This window comes from Ruditapes philippinarum, unplaced genomic scaffold (assembly GCF_026571515.1).
Source record: "Ruditapes philippinarum isolate M1 unplaced genomic scaffold, ASM2657151v2 ctg494_1_1_1_1, whole genome shotgun sequence".
In the NCBI taxonomy this organism is placed as follows: domain Eukaryota; kingdom Metazoa; phylum Mollusca; class Bivalvia; order Venerida; family Veneridae; genus Ruditapes; species Ruditapes philippinarum.
Window position 1 is genome coordinate 144,254 of NW_026858021.1, and position 21,696 is coordinate 165,949.

General features: G+C 32.2%; 2 protein-coding genes across 3 annotated transcripts in view; both read left to right on the plus strand.

The window, feature by feature from the left end:
* Positions 1–21,696, plus strand: part of LOC132751842 (large ribosomal subunit protein eL27-like) — a 134,470-nt gene that overhangs the window by 53,760 nt on the left and 59,014 nt on the right. The gene's annotated exons all lie outside the window — the stretch shown is intronic.
* Positions 84–16,596, plus strand: LOC132751840 (2-amino-3-carboxymuconate-6-semialdehyde decarboxylase-like). 2 transcript variants are annotated; one of them, XM_060742049.1, is made up of 9 exons: positions 84–247; positions 3,915–4,109; positions 4,687–4,846; positions 7,124–7,200; positions 7,666–7,759; positions 8,244–8,339; positions 9,321–9,493; positions 10,104–10,199; positions 16,100–16,596. In XM_060742049.1, the coding sequence occupies exons 1-9, from the start codon at positions 191–193 to the stop codon at positions 16,169–16,171; spliced, it is 1,020 nt and encodes a 339-aa protein (XP_060598032.1). In that variant the 5' UTR covers positions 84–190; the 3' UTR covers positions 16,172–16,596. The 2 variants fall into 2 exon arrangements, with proteins under 2 accessions (XP_060598032.1, XP_060598031.1); XM_060742048.1 differs by lacking the exon at positions 16,100–16,596 and adding an exon at positions 10,953–11,036 and having other exon boundaries at positions 85–247.

Here is a 21,696-nt window from a genome sequence, read left to right on the forward strand (position 1 = left end):
TCTACAGTCTAACCTTTTAATTATTTTTTTTGAAACAGACTATAGACGTAAATTACAAACACACCTTCAAAATGCAAGAGTGTGATTGGTCTTTAAGATACCAATGTGACCTTGAACTAACAACATACATGTGTATATAAATTGTGACAGCTTAATATATTATTTCCGCTGCATTTGGATAAATATAACGATGAAAATTGACCTTCATACGCATATTTTACCCAAGGAATGGCCTGATCTGCGACAGGTAAAAATTAACTGTTATTTGCAGATGTAGATTACGTTTTAACTTGTTATTTCATGGACATGTACATTTTATAGTACGTAGTACTGGTAGATCTATATTATGCAAAACACTGGATGTTGTATGGAAATTATTATATATTATAATTGCAGAATAAGATTAAGTTTTAACATATTATTTCTTCTGAACAATTGTACTTGTAGAAATCTACATGTACATGTACATTTTATAGTAGCTATCATGCAAAACAAATGTACATGATTTTTGTATGGAAGTTAAATCTTAAAGGCATTGCATGAAAATATGCAGAAAACTGACTAAAAATAGAAGTCACGCGATGTTAATGCTCCAGACTTCCGGGGTCAGATCCTGACCCCACCTGATCTGACCCCACCTAGTCAATACTTTCTAAAAGCTTACTTATAAGGGGCAGGGAGTTACATTGAATTTCCGTGTATAGACACATATAGTCGTAATGGAAAAGCAATTAGGCTCTAAGTATCGGTAAAATAACAACACACTTTAGGCCTAATGTATATTTTCAGAGACATATAAATACATAAATGTATTTTAACGTCTCTGATATTTTTAAAGAGATGTAGATTTTTAAAGAAAAAGATTACATTGAAGTTAAATAAATTAGGCATATTCTTCCAGTAACTAAAGTTTTGTCTATAGTTTAAAAAAGACTTTGATTATGTATTTGTATTTTTATAAAGTTTTAACTATTTTTTTACAAAAGGTTAATACCTTAAAACATAATTGAGATTTGTGCAAAAGAATACAGATATGTTAGCAGATATGCGTACAGAAGTCAATTATTACACCAGAAAAACGATCACGTAGACATTAAAGCAGCGTGCCTCCAGAAAAGCCAAAATATTTCAGGAAAATCAAACTCAAGAAAAAATGTACTAAGATTTTTAAGAAAAGGATTAAAAGATTTAAGATTCAAGTGAGGAATTACATGTAATATGCGAGTTACGACTGATTTTGCAGTTTTTATCACAATATTACTACTGCGTGACTAACGCAGAAAAAACCTATTTTTGCATATGTTTACCTCTTTTTAGTAATATTAGTACACGTAGATTGTAAGTTAACTATTTCAATGAAATTTCAAGAATTATTAAATATATGCAAAATTTCAAGCCGACTCAGAAAATTCGAAGAAAAAAAAGATATACAACGTAATCTTACAATATTGAATTGATCGATCGATGATTATCATGCAAACATAATTTTCTGAAATCAAATACAAGACTTCAGGGTATTATTGTCTTGATACAATTAAATAATTAATACGATTTTAAAGAATTGGTTTATTTAGAATTTGTTTTAATAGTGCGATTGTATAGGAAGCTATAAGCTTGTAGACAAACGAAATTTTTAAAGAGTTAACATAATAATATCCGATTTTGAAAGAATGATAATTAAATATTAGTAAATAACGAAAAATCAAATAAGAGGAAGCGAAAATACTCTGATATAATTATGGTCCTTTTGGATATTGATTTATTTCCAATACTTAATTGTGGTGAAGACTGAATACTGCTAAAGCCGGTGCTTTGGTGGTGGGGGGCAGGTCGGGGTGGGCAGGTCGAGGTGAGAGATGTTGCACTTTTAAGTACATGTATCTCTCATGAACAGACTCAATCAAACCAGAGACATTTTATTGCATATAACTCTGTTATTAAACTGAGTTTTAAATTTTCATATTTTTCTTTTATTCTCATGCCTTTTGGGGATCTCCCCTTTTTGTTGCAAGGGTGCGATCTAGGTTGATTTAAATGGATCGAAATTCTGACAAGAAAGCACTTTTAAACCAGATATTTTATTTTAAAGTACGGTTTCTCTTCGTGTAATATTTTAGGCACATGGGTAGAACCACCGATATTTCGCAAGCTAACTGTATGGCTTCGTCACATGAAATAATCCAGAAACCGGATTCGAACCCAGAGCGATTATTATTATGTTATTATAATACGGCGACAATAACCACTAGGCCACGGTAAATGTGTTTTAAGATGAAATGTCACGTGACCTATTTCTAATATAGAAACATGACTGTCAAAATGCCTGACAAGATTTTGTCATATTATAAAAAAAGAAGTTGAGTTATAACTATCAGTCTGATTAACGTGCTATTTTAAAAACACCACCACGCGGACATCATCTCCAAATACTTTCACATACGAGGTGCATATTTTAATTAGTGGCAACAACTCAATGGGTTTAAACATATTTATTTAAGCTCTATTGCGAAATAAGTTCTTGCAACTTATATTAATCATTTTCGAGTCCGCTTCCTGGAACCAACCAGTACTGGTGTCATATAGTGACCTGAGTAGGGCTCGAACCCATGATCTCTGGGTTGATAGGCAGAAACCTTAACCTATAGGCTACCGCTCCCCTTAACAGCTAAATTTAACCATGATTTGCACGTGAAAGTACATGTATAATATACCGTTGGGAAGATTATTGATTTTTCTAACCAACAGTCTATCTTCGCACGATTTGCACGTGCAATAAAATTTAAGCAGGTCATTTATGTACATGTGGTTTTCTATACTGGTTGTAATATATTAATATAAAACGAAGCGTACATCCTTACAATTACAACATCAGTCAGATAAAAACATATTTAATTCATACAATTTGTGAAAATTGTGTAGACTATAAAGTTTACAATATTTTTCCAAGCGTTTAGTGGATGTTTAAGTCTATCCTTCAAAAGAGAAATATTATTTGCGTACTCCACAGAAAGTAGTCATAGGTAGTGGAAAATGGCAACTCAAACTTGCCTAACGCTGCACGTTATTAATTAGGCAGTTTCAAGGCTCCCCTATATTTTACAACCGAATATAGGCTGTTTCCCCTAGCTCAAAATAGGTATATGTTATATTTTCCCCCGAAATGCCCTGTGCTCATTCTTTACCAGAACCATGACTTATCAGCAGCTGACTTTAATGGGATACGGACAAAAGCCCCCCCCCCCCGGACGAAAGCCCGTAATTCGTATATATAATTCATTGATGATATGAATGTTTTTATGTTTACTTTATTATATATGTAAATTAATATTTTCAGAGAATCGCTTATCAACGCTTATCAAGGAAATAAAAGTGAAAGGCGCATACTTGTTTAGATTTTTTTGAAGTATAACCCAAGTTCCCGAACACTGGGCGTGTGAAACAAGATAGTAATCAGTCTGGTCTATAAACCTTAGGGGGCTTTTGTTTGATTGACTGGGGGAGGGAGCTTTTGTCCTACCTGTATTTTGATGGGGGGCTTTTGTCCTATGTGTAAATTTAATGGGGGGGGGGGGCTTTTGTCCACCTTGTCATTTTTAAATGGGAGGGGGGGGGGCTTTTTCGTCCGGGGGGGGGGGCTTTTGTCCTACACTCGACTTTAATCAGCTAGTTGATAAATTTAATTGACTGAAACACAGATGCACGTTAAAATGAATTGAAAATTCAAAAATCTGTGGGGTAAATTTCATTCTCAGTTGTTGGAATTTGATTTCAGAGGTTTCCCACTTTTTCTGATTGTTCGTGCAATAAGAAAGCTACAGTTTTTTTTAACTAAAACAAGAAATACTGTGCCTGAAATACAAAACAAAGTAAACTAAAAAAAATAACAACTTCCAATGATATATTTTCCTTTTAAGAGATATGGTTATGGTGATTGGGTCCAGCTGGATCACAGCTGTGAAGGTCGATGTGCCAACATGATGAAGGGGGACAAGTTCTTCCGGAAGGTTGAACCTAACTGCTGGTCGTTAGAAGATCGAATCTCCGAGATGGACGCCACAAATGTAGATGTTCAAGTGTTGTCGACAGTTCCAGTTATGTTTAGTTACTCTGTAAGTATACTGAACGTATTTGATACAATCTGAATGATATTCATAGATTTTCCCACAAGGCTTTTGTTAAAAAGTTTTACTTGTATCCTTTGAGGGGTCGATGTCACTTTAACTTGACTCATTGATTTGTTAAAATAGTAGATTGTTAAAATAATAGATTGTTAAAATAGTAGATTGTTAAAATAGTAGATTGTTAAACTAGAAGATTGTTGAAATAGTAGATTGCGTGTATTTTGAAGAGACTCCACGTTTTTTTTTTTTTTTTTTTTTTTTTTTTTTTGGACATGACGGGACTAGAAATGTTATGCATAGACCAATAATTGTGTGCAAAATTTCCGATCTTTTAATTGTTGTAAATTTACTCCGTTTTTATTCAAATTGTGTGAAAAAAAAATACCCAAAATTGAAAAGGGTTGCAGCACTTAAAATCGGGCTAAGAATAACATAAAAACTATTTTGAATATATTTCTTAGTTTAAGTGCCCCAGTTCATCTATAAAAAAATATTTTATGTTTTTAAACTTTTGGATCATAGTGGAGTTCTTTTCAAATACTTACAATTATCTTTTGTCTGACAGGCGAAGCCGGAAGACACCCTGGACCTATGTGAGATATTAAATAACGACCTAGCAGAGTCGGTAAAGAAATATCCGGACAGATTCGTCGGGCTAGGAACTTTACCCATGCAGGCACCGGAACTTGCAGTGAAAGAACTAATCAGGTGTAAAAAGGAGCTAGGTAAGAAATGTTCAGCATAATTTAAGAAATATTATAGCATGTAATTAAAAAATATTTACTACGAAACCAAGGAAACCAAACTAGTTTGGGATAAAATCAACAAAAAATCAAATACAAAAATATTCGGATCAAAATAAGGATCAATTTTAAGATCAGGATCAATATTTTGATAAAATGCCCGTATCTAAAATTTCATAAACTTGCTATTGCAAGTCTAGTTTTATCAAGTTAATATTAGATATTTAATCTATGAGGATAAACAATGAAGAATATTAAAGTTTTTAAATTTGATTGATCCCTAAATCTTTGTGATCACGGGGCCAGTAAATAAAACCACGTGCTAAAATTCTGTTGCACGTGCAAATCGTGCGAAAATAGACTGTTGGTTAGAAAAAATCAATAATCTTTCCAAGCGGTATATTATACATGTACTTGCACGTGCAAATCATGGTTAAATTGAGATGTTGCTACTAATTCAAATATGTCCCTCGTACATGTATGTTTATTATTAGATTATATGCAGGATGACAGAAAATATCTCCCTCAATACTTTGCCGATATTTTCAGTAACGAAAATGTTTCTAGGTGTACAAAGGAGCAAAACGTGTCACTTTAATGTATTTCTTGTTGTTTAAATGTCATTGGAATGGAATGATATTTAATGACATTTAGGAATGAAAAACGTTAAATGGCGTTTGTTTTGGCACAATTTCTTCAACGACCTGTTCTTGATTTAGTTTAACTTAAATCGTTTATCCATGTACAATACTATAAGTATATTAATGTTAACAAACATTATTTGAGGGAAACATCATTGAAAGTACAGAGCAATCTCATCTAACGGCCACCTCACACCAACAGCCACCTCTTTACAAAAACCAGCTTAAATTAACCCGGTAGTTTTATCTAATAGTATGTGATAACCTCGCATCAACGATCACCTCTCAACTCCGGTCAACAGCCTTTCCCTGTGTTTATATCTATAAATAAACCAATACATGTATATATCATGTAAATGTATACAATTTGTATATGATCAGAGCACGTGCTCTCTTCAGGTGGGTTGATGGAATCATGTACTTCACCTTTCGAGGAGTGTTACAAATGATTTGCGAGTTGGCCTATAATATTTTGTCCCGTCTGCGTCCCTGTTCAGGAGAGATAACTATGTTGAATCATCTTTAGCACACTCGTAAATTAAGCAATTTCGAAGTCTCTGTTCCATACAATCTGTAAAAGTCATGCGTTTCATGGAGAGTCCTAAGTCTTAAGTTTGTCTTAAGATAAAAATTGTGACAATTTTGCGTTTCAAAGAAAGTCAAAAAAAAGGTCCTAACTTATGACTCCTATATTTATGACCAAAAACAGTCCTAGTGTTTTAAAGGTATCTTAAGATTGTCCTAAGTCAAACCACTCTAAAATCAAACAATTTTTTGTTGAATTTTGTTTTGAAAACTATCTAGAATGATAGATAATGGTCTAACTAAGAAAATAAATCCGAACACCAATATCTTTAATTCAGTCATTAACGCTGTACAGACGTTTAAAGAGTTGTTTATGTAGCGCCAAATATCGCGTGCAAAACAAGACGCATCTATAAATAATAATATTACTGCGCGCTTTACAACTCAGGGGATTCGTAACCATTTTTTTTACTATGAAATTAAATAAAACGGTTATTTTATCGTTTTTCGTGAAATATGGTATTTATTTTCACTCAACATGATAAGAGAACAATACATAACTTTTTATACTTGCTATAATCAATTACATAGTAAATCCAATCCGGGATTATGCACGTGCCATTGTATTTTGTAACTTTTTTTCAGGAGAGCGAATTGGTCATAAGTCTTAAGTTTAAGACAATTAATAGGACATTTACTTGAAACGGTCTTAAGTGCAAAAACTTTTTCTCCTAAAGTTGGTCATTAGTCCTAGGATTTAGGATTAACTTAGGACTCTCCATGAAACGCAGCCCAGACTCCTAACTTAATTGGGAGTGATTCTAATAGAATTTCACCACAAAAAAGCCTGCGTATGTCGGTAATTTAAACATCAAATTTTATGAATCTTAATTTTTTTATTTAATGGCAAGTACCTTCATACATCAACACTCCACCCCACCTACTTAAGACACTGGTCCGATTTTTACAGCCGTGTGCATAATTCGGTATTGTTCATAATTATAATATCGCCAATATTGGAAACATCTTATTTTTTTTCATTCTTATTGATTTTCGCATGTTCTTCAAAATATTGTTCCCGGCTTTATTTTAGGTTTTAATGGCGTACAGATAGGTTCCCATGTGAACGACTGGAATCTGGACGCACAAGAATTGAGACCAATCTTTGCGGTATTTGAAACATCATAATTTACAAAAACAGTATATGAATATAATATATATTATTTATTATTTAAATATGTTGCACTTTCTTATACCGAACAAAAATGGCCGGTAAGCATAAACAGTAGAGCTGTCAAAAAGTAAGTATTTCAGATGTCTAATGTTCGAGCCACGTTCAGCTTCGAATAAATGCATGTGACCATTTTCCAGAAGTTGATGCTTGTTTTATACCCTTGAAAACTTATACTCAATATAAAAACAATTCAAAATATGCATAAGTCACGGTTTTCATTTTTTTCTTACATTTGAAATCGCCCAATGCAAAATGTTTTAATTGCGTTTCAATATGAGCGTATAAAACTCTCTTTTTTATTAAGTTGAACATAAAAGAAGCCATTCAAAAAATAAGTTTACATAATAATGTCCTTATAATGCAACTTTACCTATTTTTTCTCTTCTCTTTTTCTCCACTAGGCAGCAGAGGAGCACGGTGTATCTATATTTGTACACCCCTGGGATATGGAAATGGGCGGAAGAATGTCCAAATACTGGCTACCATGGCTTGTAGGCATGTACAACAATATTCCTTTCATTTTATTACACCAAATCACCACATATTTCTTCTATAACCACCACTTTGTTTGCTTTTGTTTGGTTTTACGACGCATCAACACAATTTAGGTCATATGGCGCCGAAACAGGAAAGATGATTTGGGCTAACTTCAGTTGTTATACACTTGAAGCAACACCAGGGGTCAAAACCGCCTCGCCTTTTGGAGCGTAGAGATACATAGTTTCTAATTCGAACCCATTTAGTCACCTCTGAAGATCACACAGGGCGGGATAAACGGTGGCTGCAATTCTGATGCCTCAACCCTTAAAGGCAACCCCTCTGTCACATTTTGGATATCGTTCGTATTTGAAATACACTTGTGTATGGAATACTATCTCATTTGGTAAAAATATATTCCATATTTCATTCAACAAAATATATCCTCTTATTATTTATACTTTATTATGTTATACATTATAAGAAGTGTTTTCTGTTTCAGGTATGCCCTCGGAGACGAGTGCGGCCATTTGTTGTATGACAATGGGTGGTGTTTTTGAGCAGTTTCCGAAACTGAAAGTTTGTTTTGCACATGGAGGTAGGTAATGAATTATTTATGGGTGTTGTTCACAAGGAGCACACTGTATGTTCATGCATGTCATTTATTATATACCAAGGCTTATGTCACACGGTGAGAAAAATGTGCAGCTTGACCTGGGACTCGGACCTGGGACCCTTGCAAAACGCTTCCACTGCTCCAAATAGTGAACAGGTCTAAACCGTGACACAGTCTTATAGTCTTTACTTGCTATACTAAGATCCCTTATGACACTTAAAACAAATGCTTAATTTGAAGCGATTTTCATTTACCAAGCAGTCACTAAAAATAATCAGTCTTGAAAAACAGATTGAGCAAATTATCTGACATTTTGCACTCGAGTCATTGGTCCAGAATTGCATCCAACGTTACAATAATCATGAAAAAGTATCCCCCTTCCAGTCCTGTAAAGAATGATCGTTGGAGTCCCTTTAATATGTTTTATAGCCACGGCTCTTGTACCTTTTTGACAAAACTATAAAATTCTACATAGTTTACTGATCTAACTTTTATTTATTACATGCTTTTCGGTGGTTAATAGAAATATATCAGTGATATAAAACTGGTAATTTCACTGTTTGAAACAGTGAAATTACCACTTTGATAATTTCACTGTTTTGAATTTAAGCCCCTTACGTTGTTTCAGTGTAATACCAGCGTGCACAGTACTGGGTACCAACTTAATGACGTGACGTCGTAAATGACGTCACGTTGTATTATTTTTTGGCGCGCTTTTCATTCAGTATTAGGTTTAATGTCTTTTTAAAACGTCTCTTTGCATATAATAAAAAGAAAATTTGTTTAGTTTAGTGTAAGATCGAAATATATTTCACCTTGTGAACACCAAAAGTTCATATTTCACTCGTGGCTGCGCCACTCGTGAAATATACCTTTTGGTGCTCACTCGGTGAAATATATTCCGATCTTACACTGAACTAAACAAATATCCTCTATATAAATTATAATTTGATTTTTTACAAGGTGGCGCTTTTCCATTTACGGTCGGCCGGGTAGAGCACGGGTATAACGTGCGACCTGATTTATGTGCTACTGAGTGCAAGAAAAGCCCGAGACAGTTTCTTGGTAAATTTTACACCGACGCCTTAGTTCATGACCCGAAAGCTCTTCAGCTATTGGTTGATGTTATAGGACAGGTGAGATAAAAAAATCTAAATTATTTGATGTTATTTTTATTTATTTATTGTTAAAAAATCCGTAAGATGTTCCCCAGCGTATGTTTCATATTGAAATAGCATTTTTCATGCAGCCAGTTATTTGTAATCTTCCGTAAATTATAACATAAAATAATTAAACTCTACCATTATCCATATCGGTATGAGGCTGAAAATTAGGAAATTGGTAATATTCGTCCCTGAGGCTTATGTAACTATTTAATTCTTTAGTCTAGATTTTTATCCATGATAGTTTTGCCGGCTTTTATAATTTATCAGTCAATCTATTAAATTTAAATATAATTTTTGTGGGCGTGATTAACTGTGTCTAAAAGAAAAATATATTGGTTTTCAGGCCGTTATTTCCTTGAACATACTTCTGTTCAAATCGCTATGTACAGTAGCTTGTAGAAAAAAAATTCATCGGACATAGTTTTTATGAAAAGTACACATTGTGCTTCAGTCTAATAAGATAGCATTATTCACGTACATTATTCCATCCAGGGATAAAAAAACATTTTATGTCCCAGTTCTGAAGCCCTTTTTTTGCCCTTTTTTCGTAGATTAAATCATGCAAATTGTCTTGTTTCAGGACCGAGTGATATGTGGGTCGGATTATCCATTTCCGTTAGGGGAACATCATCCGGGGAAACTTATTCAAGAATCTGACTTTCCGGAGGAAATCAAGGTCAGTGTAAATATACATGACTTGTTGTAACTGGATTCAACTGCACTGGATCTCCACTGATATCCAAAATCCTAAAACATAAAATTTCAATTTCTTACATAGATGAACTTGGGCACTTAAAACAGAAAAAGTGCAACAGAAAACGGAGATAATAGATTCTTTTATGGAAGGAAGTTATTCAGCTAGCTTACGGGACATCAGTGGTTTCACTCAGAAGCTAGCTCGTGCCTAAAAATATGTTGCTTAATTTAGATCGCTTTTCGAAGAATAGGGAGGGCTATTGTACGCACGTGTAACCCAATGTCCGCGTCACACTTTGGTTAAAATTGTTGCATGCCAAGTTGGTTTCTTCAAAACTACTGAACGGAATGGGTTAAACTTCGCACATCTGTTTTCTGTGATTATCTAACGGCTCAGGTCTGGAAAATCTGAGTTACTTTTTTACAGAGTTATTCTCCTTTTTAAACTGTCAAGCACTGAACATAGTCAAGCGCTCTGTCTTCCGGACAGCTCTTGTTTACAATCTAATGGTTGACAACAATTAAAATACACAATATTTGAATAACAAGCATGTGCAATTAAACTAGTTGCTTATATGAAGAACTTATATTTGTAACCTTTACTAAATGTACTAAATTCATTATGTATGTAGATCTATGTATGTTTCAGTTTTACTTTGTTAGGTTTTTGCTTTGTTTTTGAAATTCTGAGTTGTTGCTGTTAATATGTAATTTTCTCTATTTTTTATTTTAGACCAAGCTTCTTGTGGACAATGCTTGTGAATTTCTTGGACTGGATAAATCAAAATTCGAAAGAAAAAGTTGAACATTCCATTGACCAAAGTTATGTGTTTTTTTTAATATAAATTGTCTTTCAATCATATATTACGGTGATAGTCAGTTATCTTGCCAGTTTTTTTATATATAAGTATGTTTATTGTATACTATGTTGGTATGGTGCTTATCTTATCTAATTGACATGCCTGCTTTATGGTTTGAAAGGAGTTGTACATGTAAGTTTTTTTCTGGATACATATGTATAAGAAATATATGTATTATAATATTGATTTTTGTCACAAATTTTGTCAAATTTTACAGAAGTCGAGCTAGTTATTTCCTCTAGCAGCTCTTGTTTATACTGTTTAATAACATTCTTTGATAAAAAAAAATAAACCGAATCACGAGTGTTAACAAGGGAGGTAATGCATCAGTGCCTATAGACATTTTGTTCCTGTTAAGTTGTCTCCCTTACAAGCTATACGGTTATGTTTGTATTTGCATTTATAAATTAATAATAAATATATGTGTACATGTAACAGGAGTAAACGATTTGTGTCATTTATTTATTTCCATTAAATTATTCTTGTTTTACATTGTAGTGGTATTTGAATAAAACTTCATATAGTCCAATCTTGAAACAATATTTTTAGTTTGCCCTCCAGAGACCCATGCCAATTTGGGTAAATCATGTTGTTGTTTTTTTTGTACATCACAACAAGTTATCACCAGACCCAAATTTAATCAAATTTGTACCATTTGACATTCAACTTCCATAGCAACCACAGTTTTACTATATAAACCAAGATATACATGTATTTTATCCATTTTGTTTTTCTTTACTGACTTGACAGTTGGTGAGAAAGAAGATTTTAAATGGCTACAAATTAAATTCATGGAAATTACACACCAAAAAAAACCAACAAATCAACATGAAAAGTTTGTCCATTTATTTTGAATACAAGAAAATGATTAGAACATGAGAACATTTCCATGAATAATAATAATTATGAAAATATACAAGGTAATAAAAACATATAATCACTAAAATTGAATTTAATCTTTGGCTATATAAACAAACAAACAAAAATAGGGTCGTACAATACTACTCATGACACTTGCAAAGTAACGAGTTAAGTCCTTCTAAATTTTATAGGAGTTAACCAGTTATTGCACTAATGACACTTCATACTTTTAGAAACAAGCAAATACTTATACAGCAAAACTATGGAGCAAAAAAAATAACCCTATCAAAATAACAGTTCAGTCTATTATATGCTTCAAATTTTTTTTAAACTCCCTTTATAGAGCTACACAAATGACAGAAAAAGTGCTGCCATTTATGAAGGTAGATAAAAAATATGACATAAAGAACTTAATGTTTCAACTAGAATTTATACTTATTCATTTTCGAAGCAAAAAAGTAATAAGTGGAAACCTTATCAGATGTTTGTGGGGGCCTTTTAAATCTTTTAATCAATGTTAAAACAGAAATGAAGTGTGAAGCTTCAATTTTTTAACAAAAAAGGAAATTGGATTTTCCTCTATTAGTATACTTGTAGGTGGGAACAGTTTCATAAATTTTGATTACACATTAAATTTTGTTATTCATTAAAAGGATAGAACTTGGCCAAACTGCCTCAGCATCTAAACAGGCTTGGCATGGCCAGTCTGCCTCGACATTAACACTGGCTAGGCATTGTCAAACTGCCCCAACATTCATACAGGCATGGCTCGTACTTGGCTAAAGAAAAGCTGGTGTAATTTTCTGCTTTTAGAGGTGGCAAATTAAGAGTACAACCTTTACTTCCAAAATCAAATCTGAAAATCTAAAGCTACAAACATATCAACACAGAATCTTCAAACATGCAAAACAAATGTTACATATCATAGAAAATTATTCTCAAGTAAACTAAAAGACTCTTCAAAAATCACACCTCAAGCACTTCAAGAAAACAAAATGAAACAAAAACAACAACTTCAACCAAGCATCCATAAAAATCATACAGTTTCACTTTCATCAAATAAATTCCAAGTTCATGAACTTTTAAATATTCCAGCTTACTTTTATCAATATACAATGATTTTTTTTTATTGCTGTACTGTTCAGTTTCAGGTTCAAATGGAGTTGATTAAATAAGGGGGAATAACTTTTATAGGATTTAACAAGGAATTTATATACAATTTAACTTTCTTTTTATAATTAAAACTGATTCATTTAATGGACTTGTCAAATTAAAAATAGTGATGTTGATTATGTGTTCCTTTTTCTAGTTTTATGCCGATTTTTACACTTTTTTGGTTATTTCTCAGTAGGCATCTCACCTAATCAGCTTTCCTGGATAACTTACTAGTAATCCTGGATAACTTACTAGTAATCCTGGATAACTAATGCATAATCCTAAATATCTAATGGGTAACCCTGGATAACTAATGAGTAATCCTGGATAACTAACTAGTAATCCTGGATAACTATCAAGTAATCCTGGACACTAACAAATAATCCTGGAAAACTAACAAGTAATCCTGGATAACTAACAAGTAATCCTGGATAACTAACAAGTAATCCTGGATAACTAACAAGTAATCCTGGATAACTAACAAGTAATCCTGGATAACTAACAAGTAATCCTGGATAACTAACAAGCAATCCTGGATAACTAACAAGTAATCCTGGATAACTGGCAAGTAATCCTGGATAACTAACAAGTAATCCTGGATAACTAACAAGCAATCCTGGATAACTAACAAGTAATCCTGGATAACTGGCAAGTAATCCTGGATAACTATCAAGTAATCCTGGATAACTAACAAGTAATCCTGGATAACTAACAAGTAATCCTGGATAACTAACAAGTAATCCTGGATAACTAACAAGCAATCCTGGATAACTAACAAGTAATCCTGGATAACTGGCAAGTAATCCTGGATAACTAACAAGTAATCCTGGATAACTAACAAGCAATCCTGGATAACTAACAAGTAATCCTGGATAACTGGCAAGTAATCCTGGATAACTAACAAGTATTCCTGGATAACTAACAAGTAATCCTGGATAACTAACAAGCAATCCTGGATAACTAACAAGTAATCCTGGATAACTGGCAAGTAATCCTGGATAACTAACAAGCAATCTTGGATAACTAACAAGCAATCCTGGATAACTAATTAATAATCCTGGATAACTAACAAGCTATCCTGAATAATGAGTAATCCTTGATAACTAACAAGCAATCCTGGATAACTAACAAGTAATTATCAATTTCTTCGCAAGTGAATGACTACTTTATCCAACATGATTTCTAAATCAGCAGTGAGAGGGAAATGACTGTCAGACTTTGGGAGATCAAATGTAATGGAGGAATCAGTTAACACAGGATCTTATTTTCTTGACTTTGCTAAAGTAAAGTAAGTAAAGTTCCAAAATCAAAGTAGGGCAAATACATTTCACACACAAAATTGGCAGGTTTGTTTAACATTAAAAAAACATGAAATTCAGTTTTAAACAGTCGAGACCCTGGTCAAATTACTTCAAATGTTCACTGGTCTGTCACAGTACACATCTGACTTCTATAATGGTGGAACATGCCTGTCTGAATGTTCTTTCTCCACAAGACGGTAAGAGAATCACACCATTATAGGCAATGATATTATACCAGTTGGTAAGAACTAAATTTTGATCAATAGAGATATATAATAATGTTAAAGGAACTCCACTGAGGTACAAAAGCATAAAACCATGAAATTTGAATTTCTTATGTTTTCCGCTGGGGCACTTAAAATAGAAAGATTTGCAAAATATGATTAAGAAATATACCCATAAAGATACTGAAAATCCTATTTTTGTGTTATTATCGACCTGATTTGCAATTTTGCGTAATTTTTCACAATTAAGAATTATTCTTCGGGGAAAACAGACTGAGCGGATGATCTGAAATTTTGCACACAAGTTCTTGGTCAAGACCTTCATCAAATAGAACATAAATCTCGAAAAATTATTTCCTGTCCTGTCATGTCAAAAAAACCCTCACTTCTTTCTTGTCGTTTCCAAAACCTTCACACATTCAAAGAGAATTCAACACAATAGAATTTAACCCAAAGTGACAAAAAGTTTTAAAAGTTTTAATGCCAATAAATTCATCATCAATTATAAGCAAGATAAATAAAATCATGTCCAATAATTTCATCAGATTATAAACAAAATCAGCAATTAAATGTCACACATCGTTTTGTAAGCATTTAACCTTACTATAAAGTTTTGTTGTTTGTTTTTTTTTACAAAAGTATACACAGGTTAACTATATACATGTACAAGTCAAGTGTATTTAATAGTTTTGTAGTTTATTTTTAACTAAATTTGCAAAATTTACTATCAATAACAAAAGCCCATTAAACACCTCTATAGATCTACCTAAAAAGCTTAAATAAAACGCACACACGCAAAAAATTGCAACTAAAATCATACTTACAGAAAAACTAAATCACATCCATTTTAAACACTAGTATGATGATATTCATCATCAATTTCCATACATAAATTAAAAGAAGAATGTGATCGATTTCTAATAATATTAAACCATTGAGTAAAAAAAATAACAAAACAATATGTTTCTCATTGAACAAAAAAACTGCTTATTAATAAAGAAAAGGGAGCTAACTGTGCAAAAAGAATGTATAGTACCAAAAAATTATAAAACTAGGCCAAAGACAGGTAATTCTTGTAAAGTACCAATGATAACTTTTAATAGAGGGGAAGAAAGATGGAAGGATGTAACATCAACTTCACCAAATGCGTTAATAAATCAACAATTCAAATCTACAGAAGGGAATGTGTTGAAACATCACACGCTTGTTTTCTGCGATTATATAACGGGCACAGGTCCCTTAACCCTGAGTGACTTATTTTAATTTAATTAACAGTACCCTTTTACAGAGTTTGAATTATAAGCAGGTGCAATTGAAGTAGTTACTTATGTAAAATATATTGAAATTATAACCTTTAATAAGTGTGCTCAATTAATTTCGTATGTGTGTTTCAGTTTTTACTTCGTTCAGTTGTTTACTTTGTTTTTGAGATTCTGATATGTTGTTGTTGTGAAATTTTCTTCTTTCTTTTTATTTCAGGCCAAGCTTCTTGTTGATAATGCTTGTGAATTTCTTGGACTGGATAAATCAAAATTCAAAAGAAAAAGTTGAACATTCCACTGACCAAAATTGTGTGTGCTTTAATAAATTGTCTTTCATATATTATGGTGATAGTCAGTTATCTTGCCAGTGTTTTTATATATAAATATGTTCGTTGTATACTATGTTGGTATGGTGCTTATCTTTTTGTAAATACAGACAAATTGTGTTAAAGACCACCTCTGAATAAGAATAATCCTGCAAAAAAAAACTGTAAATATAGGCCACTTTTCGATAACCCTTCATTTATATATTTGATTACCCCTTCATTTATATATTTGATAACCCTTAATTCATTTATAAAATGGAGTAAAGTAACCTCCAAATAAATATCACTTGTCTGTAAAGACTATTATTTTTATCTCCCTAGGTGGCCTTATTTCACAGGTTTTACTGTATATGAAGGGTGCTAGTCTGCTCAATCACTCAAACATTTTGTTAATTTGTTTTATTACTACAATTATAACTTTTTTTATCTCCTGATTGACATTTCTGTTACATTGCTTAAAAAAGGTTTTAGTTTTTTCTTAATTCAAATCTATAAATTCAAAGCTATAAATCTATAAGAAACATATTTATTATAATTGATTTTTGTCACAAATTTTGTCAAGTTTTACACAAGATGAGCAAGTTGTCTCCTCTGGCAGCTCTTGATTGTACTGTTCAATAACATTCTTTGATACGAAAACATATTAGCGAGTGTTAACAAGGGAGGTAATGCATCATCTGTGAAGTTGTCTCCCTTACAACCTATACGGTTATGGTTTTCATGTATAAAATAGACATAAATTAATAAATGTATGTGTACATGTAACAGGAGAAAACAATTTGTGTCTTTTTATTTATTTCCATTAAATCAATTATTCATGCTTTAAATATAGTGGTATTTGCATTTAACTTCATTTAGTCCAAGCTTGAAAATATTTTTAGTTGCCCACCTGTGAGCCATGCCAATTTGGGTATGGTTGGTTTGATCATTTTTCATTTTTGTTTAAAATATTTTTTAGCTTAACCCAGTTAATCTGAGTTTAATGACCCATTGCACCCTGGCCACCAGAGAAACATACATAGACTATAGATTGCAATGGGGTTTATTGGCAAATAAAATATTATTTAAGAAAAAAAAACAAAAAAAACTTAGATTATAAATTTGGTTTTTAAAATGTTGCCATGTTAACCATATCTATAGACATAGCAACTAAATAATCAAAGTGCAGATTATCTAAATCAATGGTGCCTGATGTCTAACACACACAACCCCCTACCCTACCCCTTGAATATATATAATAAACAAATTAATAATGTTTATTATAGATATGGTACGAAGGGGATATTGGACATTGGGACAACTGTAGTCTAACTTATTTTTTACTGCAGAAAAATGGTCAAAAAACTTAAACACTTTATTGGCCACGAATTCATGGAAATTATACAAATTTTTTTTAAACAAATCAACAAGAAAAGTTTGTCCATTTATTTTGAATACAAGAAAATGATTAGAACATGAGAACGTTTTCATGAATAATAATAATTATGAAAATATACAAGGTAATAAAAACATATAATCACTAAAATTGAATTTAATCTTTGGCTATATAAACAAACAAACAAAAAGGGTCATACAATACTACTCATGACACTCGCAATAACGAGTTAAGTCTTTCTAAATTGTTATAGGAGTTAACCAGTTATTGCACTAATGACACTTCATACTTTTAGTAGCAAGCAAATACTTATACAGCCAAACAATGGAGCAAAAAAATAACCCTATCAAAATAACAGTTCAGTCTAGTATATGCTTCAAATTTGCTTTAAACACCCTCCCTTTATAACGCTGCAAAAATGACATAGCTGCCATTTATGAAAAGGGTAGAAAAAAAATGACGAAGAACTTTATGTTTCAACTAGAATTCATACTTATTGATTTTCGAAGCATAAAAAGTGTTATTCAATGACTTTATATTAGGTGGAAACCTTATCAAAGTTTGTGGGGGCCTTTTTTATCATTTTAAAACAGAAATTAATTGTGAAGCTTCAATTCTTTACAAGAAAAGAAATGGTGTTATCATCTATCTAAGTATAGGTGGGAACAGTTTCATAAATTTTGATTACACATTAAATTTTGTTATTCATTAAAAGAATTAGAATTTGGCAAGACTGCCTCAACATTTAAAAAGGTTAGGCAAGGTCAGACTCCTCCAACATTTAATCAGGCTAGACAGGGTCAGACTGCCCGAACATTCATACAGGCATGGCTTGTACTTGGCAAAAGAAAAGCGTAATTTTCTGCTTTTGGAGGTGGCAAACTAAGAGTACAACCTTCACTTCCAAAATCAAATCTGCTACAAAAATATCAACACAGAATCTACAAACATGCAAAACAAATGTTACAAATCATAGAAAATCATTTGCAAGTCAACTAATATACTCTTCAAATCACACCTCAAGCACTTCAAGAAAACAAAATGAAACAAAAACAACTTCAACCAAGCATCCATAAAAATCATACAGTTTCACTTTCATCAAATAAATTCCGAGTTCAGAACTTTTAAAGATATATTTCAGATTATTGATGTAATTAACTTTTACCTATACATTGACTTCTCCCCCCCACCCCCCAAAAAAAAAATGGAGTAAAGAATTTATATAAACTATAAGGGGATCAACTTTTCATGTTTTTACTGCACTACTGCTTTTAGCAATCATTTAGCAGGTACAAATGGAGTTGATTCAGTAAGGGGAATAACTTTTACCGGTTTTAACAAGGAATTTATATCAAATTCAACTTTCTTTTTAATCAAAACTGATTCATTTAATGGATTTGTCAAATTAAACATGGTGATGGCGATCATGCATTGTCATGTGTTTCTCTTTCTGTTTTTATGTCGGTTTTAACACATATTTTGTTATTTCTCAGTAGTCGATACACCAAACCAGCTTTTCTGGATAACTTATGAGTAATCCTGGGTAACTAACAAGCAATCTTGGATAACTAACAAGCAATCCTGGATAACTAGCAAGCAATCCTGGATAACTAACAAGTAACTGGATTACTTACAAGTAATTATCAATTTCTTTGCAAGTGAATGACTACTTTATCCAACATGATTTCTGAATCTAGCCTGAGTTCCAGTCAGTTGATTTTTTATGTGCATCTGTTCGGCAAATCGATACTATCAAAACCTGAGAGATGTTGTGTTATCTATGACGATCGAGTATGAAATAGCGTGTATGTTATGAATAAGCAAAAATATCAATGCCTGAATCCCAGGCTATTCTAAATCAGCAGTGAGAGCCAAATGACTGTAAGACTTTGGGAGATCAAATGTAATGGAGGAATCAGTTAACACAGGATCTTATTTTCTTGACTTTTCTAAAGTAAGTAAAGTTCCAAAATCAAAGTAGGGCAAATACATTTCACACACAAAATTGGCAGGTTTGTTTAACATTAAAAAAACATGAAATTCAGTTTTAAACAGTAAGAGACCCTGGTCAAATTACATCAAGTGTACACTTGTCTGTCACAGTACACATCTTAACTTCTATAATGGTGGAACATGCCAGTCTGAATGTTCTTTCTCCACAAGTAGGTAACAGAATCACACCATCATACACAATGAATGCCAGTTGGTAAGAACTTGATTTAGATCAATAGAGATATATAATAATGTTAAAGGAACTCCACTGAGGTACAAAAGCATAAAACCATGAAATTTGAATTTCTTATGTTTTCCGCTGGGGCACTTAAAATAGAAAGATTTGCAAAATATGATTAAGAAATATACCCATAAAGATACTGAAAATCCTACTTTTGTGTTATTCTCGACCTGATTTTGCAATTTTGAGTAATTTTTCACAATTAAGAATTATTCTTCGGGGAAAACAGACTGAGCGGATGATCTGAAATTTTGCACACAAATTATTGGTCTAGACCTTCATCAAATATTGAACATAAATCTCGAAAAATTATTTCCTGTCCTGTCATGCCTGGGGTCCTTTTAATGTTTCATTTTCACAACTTCTTTCTTGTTGTTTCCAAAACCTTCACACATTCAAAGAGAATTCAACACAATAGAATTTAACCCAAAGTGACAAAAAGTTTTAAAAGTTTTAATGCCAATAAATTCATCGTCAATTATAAGCAAGATAAATAAAATCATGTCCGATAATTTCATCAGATTATAAACAAAATCAGCAATTAAATGTCACACATCATTTTGTAAGCATTTAACCTTACTGTAAAGTTTTGTTGTTGTTTTTTTTTACAAAAGTATACACAGGTTAACTATATACATGTACAAGTCAAGTGTATTCAATAGTTTTGTAGTTCATTTTTAACTAAATTTGCAAAATTTACTCACTATCAATAACAAAAGCCCAAAACAGCTCTATAGGTCTACCTAAAAAGCTCAAATAAAACGCACACACAAATAAAATTGCAACTAAAATCAAAATGACATTACAGGAAAGCCGTATTCATTTTTAACACTTGTATAATGATATTCATTACCAATTGCCATACATTAATTACAATTATAATGTGATCAATTTTTGATATTATTTAATAAACAAGAGCTGTCCGTAAGACAGCGCGCTCGACTTTTTTATTGCTTGTCAATAAAAAAAGTTTTTGCAGTAAAAGGCAATACAAGAATCTCTGTATTTTTAAAGTGAACAATGGCCATGAGCATTAAGATATTTAGTGAAGAATTATTTTACTGAATTGTGTGATACCCTTGAACACTGCAGCAAAGTTTGAAATGTTTAAGTCAAAAGAGGGCTGGTAAGAAAGAAAAAAAAACTGAGTTGAGCCTTAAATAAATTTAATAGTATTAAACCCACTTTGAGAGAATAAGGTATTTTTACGTCACTCAGAACACCTTGGTAAATGACATAATAACATAATTTTTCAAGAAATCTATGCCAAGGAAGCAGTATATTTTTGTACAATCAGCATAATATATAGATTTGACTTTGTATGTGAAAGTATTATAGTTACCTTATAATACAAGTAATAGATAAATTTTATCAAGCTTTTTTAGATGTTGTCAGTTGGTCACAAGTGGATCTCTTTCACACAGGCTGTGGGTGACTAGTTGTTTGATACCCTTGAATATTACAGCAATGTTTATATGACATAATTTATGGTAAAGTGAACAAGTGGATAGGAATGAATTTTTTTAGATTTTTTAAGTTTTTTAGTGCTTGCCTATAATACAAAACATTGACAGTTAAGGGCCATAATTCAAATAAAATCTTTGACAGAATTACCTTCTCCTGGACATGTTTGGGAATCATGATTGTAAACAAGTATTCCAACTTTCAAATTAATATCTCAAACAGTTCAGTCAAAAAGTGGACTGGTACTAAAAACTTAACCAAGATTCTAAGTCGATAAAAGGCCTTAATTTTTAAAACAAATCCTTGACAGAGTTACCTTCTCTTGCGTACAGATGGGGGTAATGATGTGAAATAGCATTAAAAGTTTCAAAGCAATATCTCAAAGGGTTAAGGCAATAAGTGGATTTTACCCATAT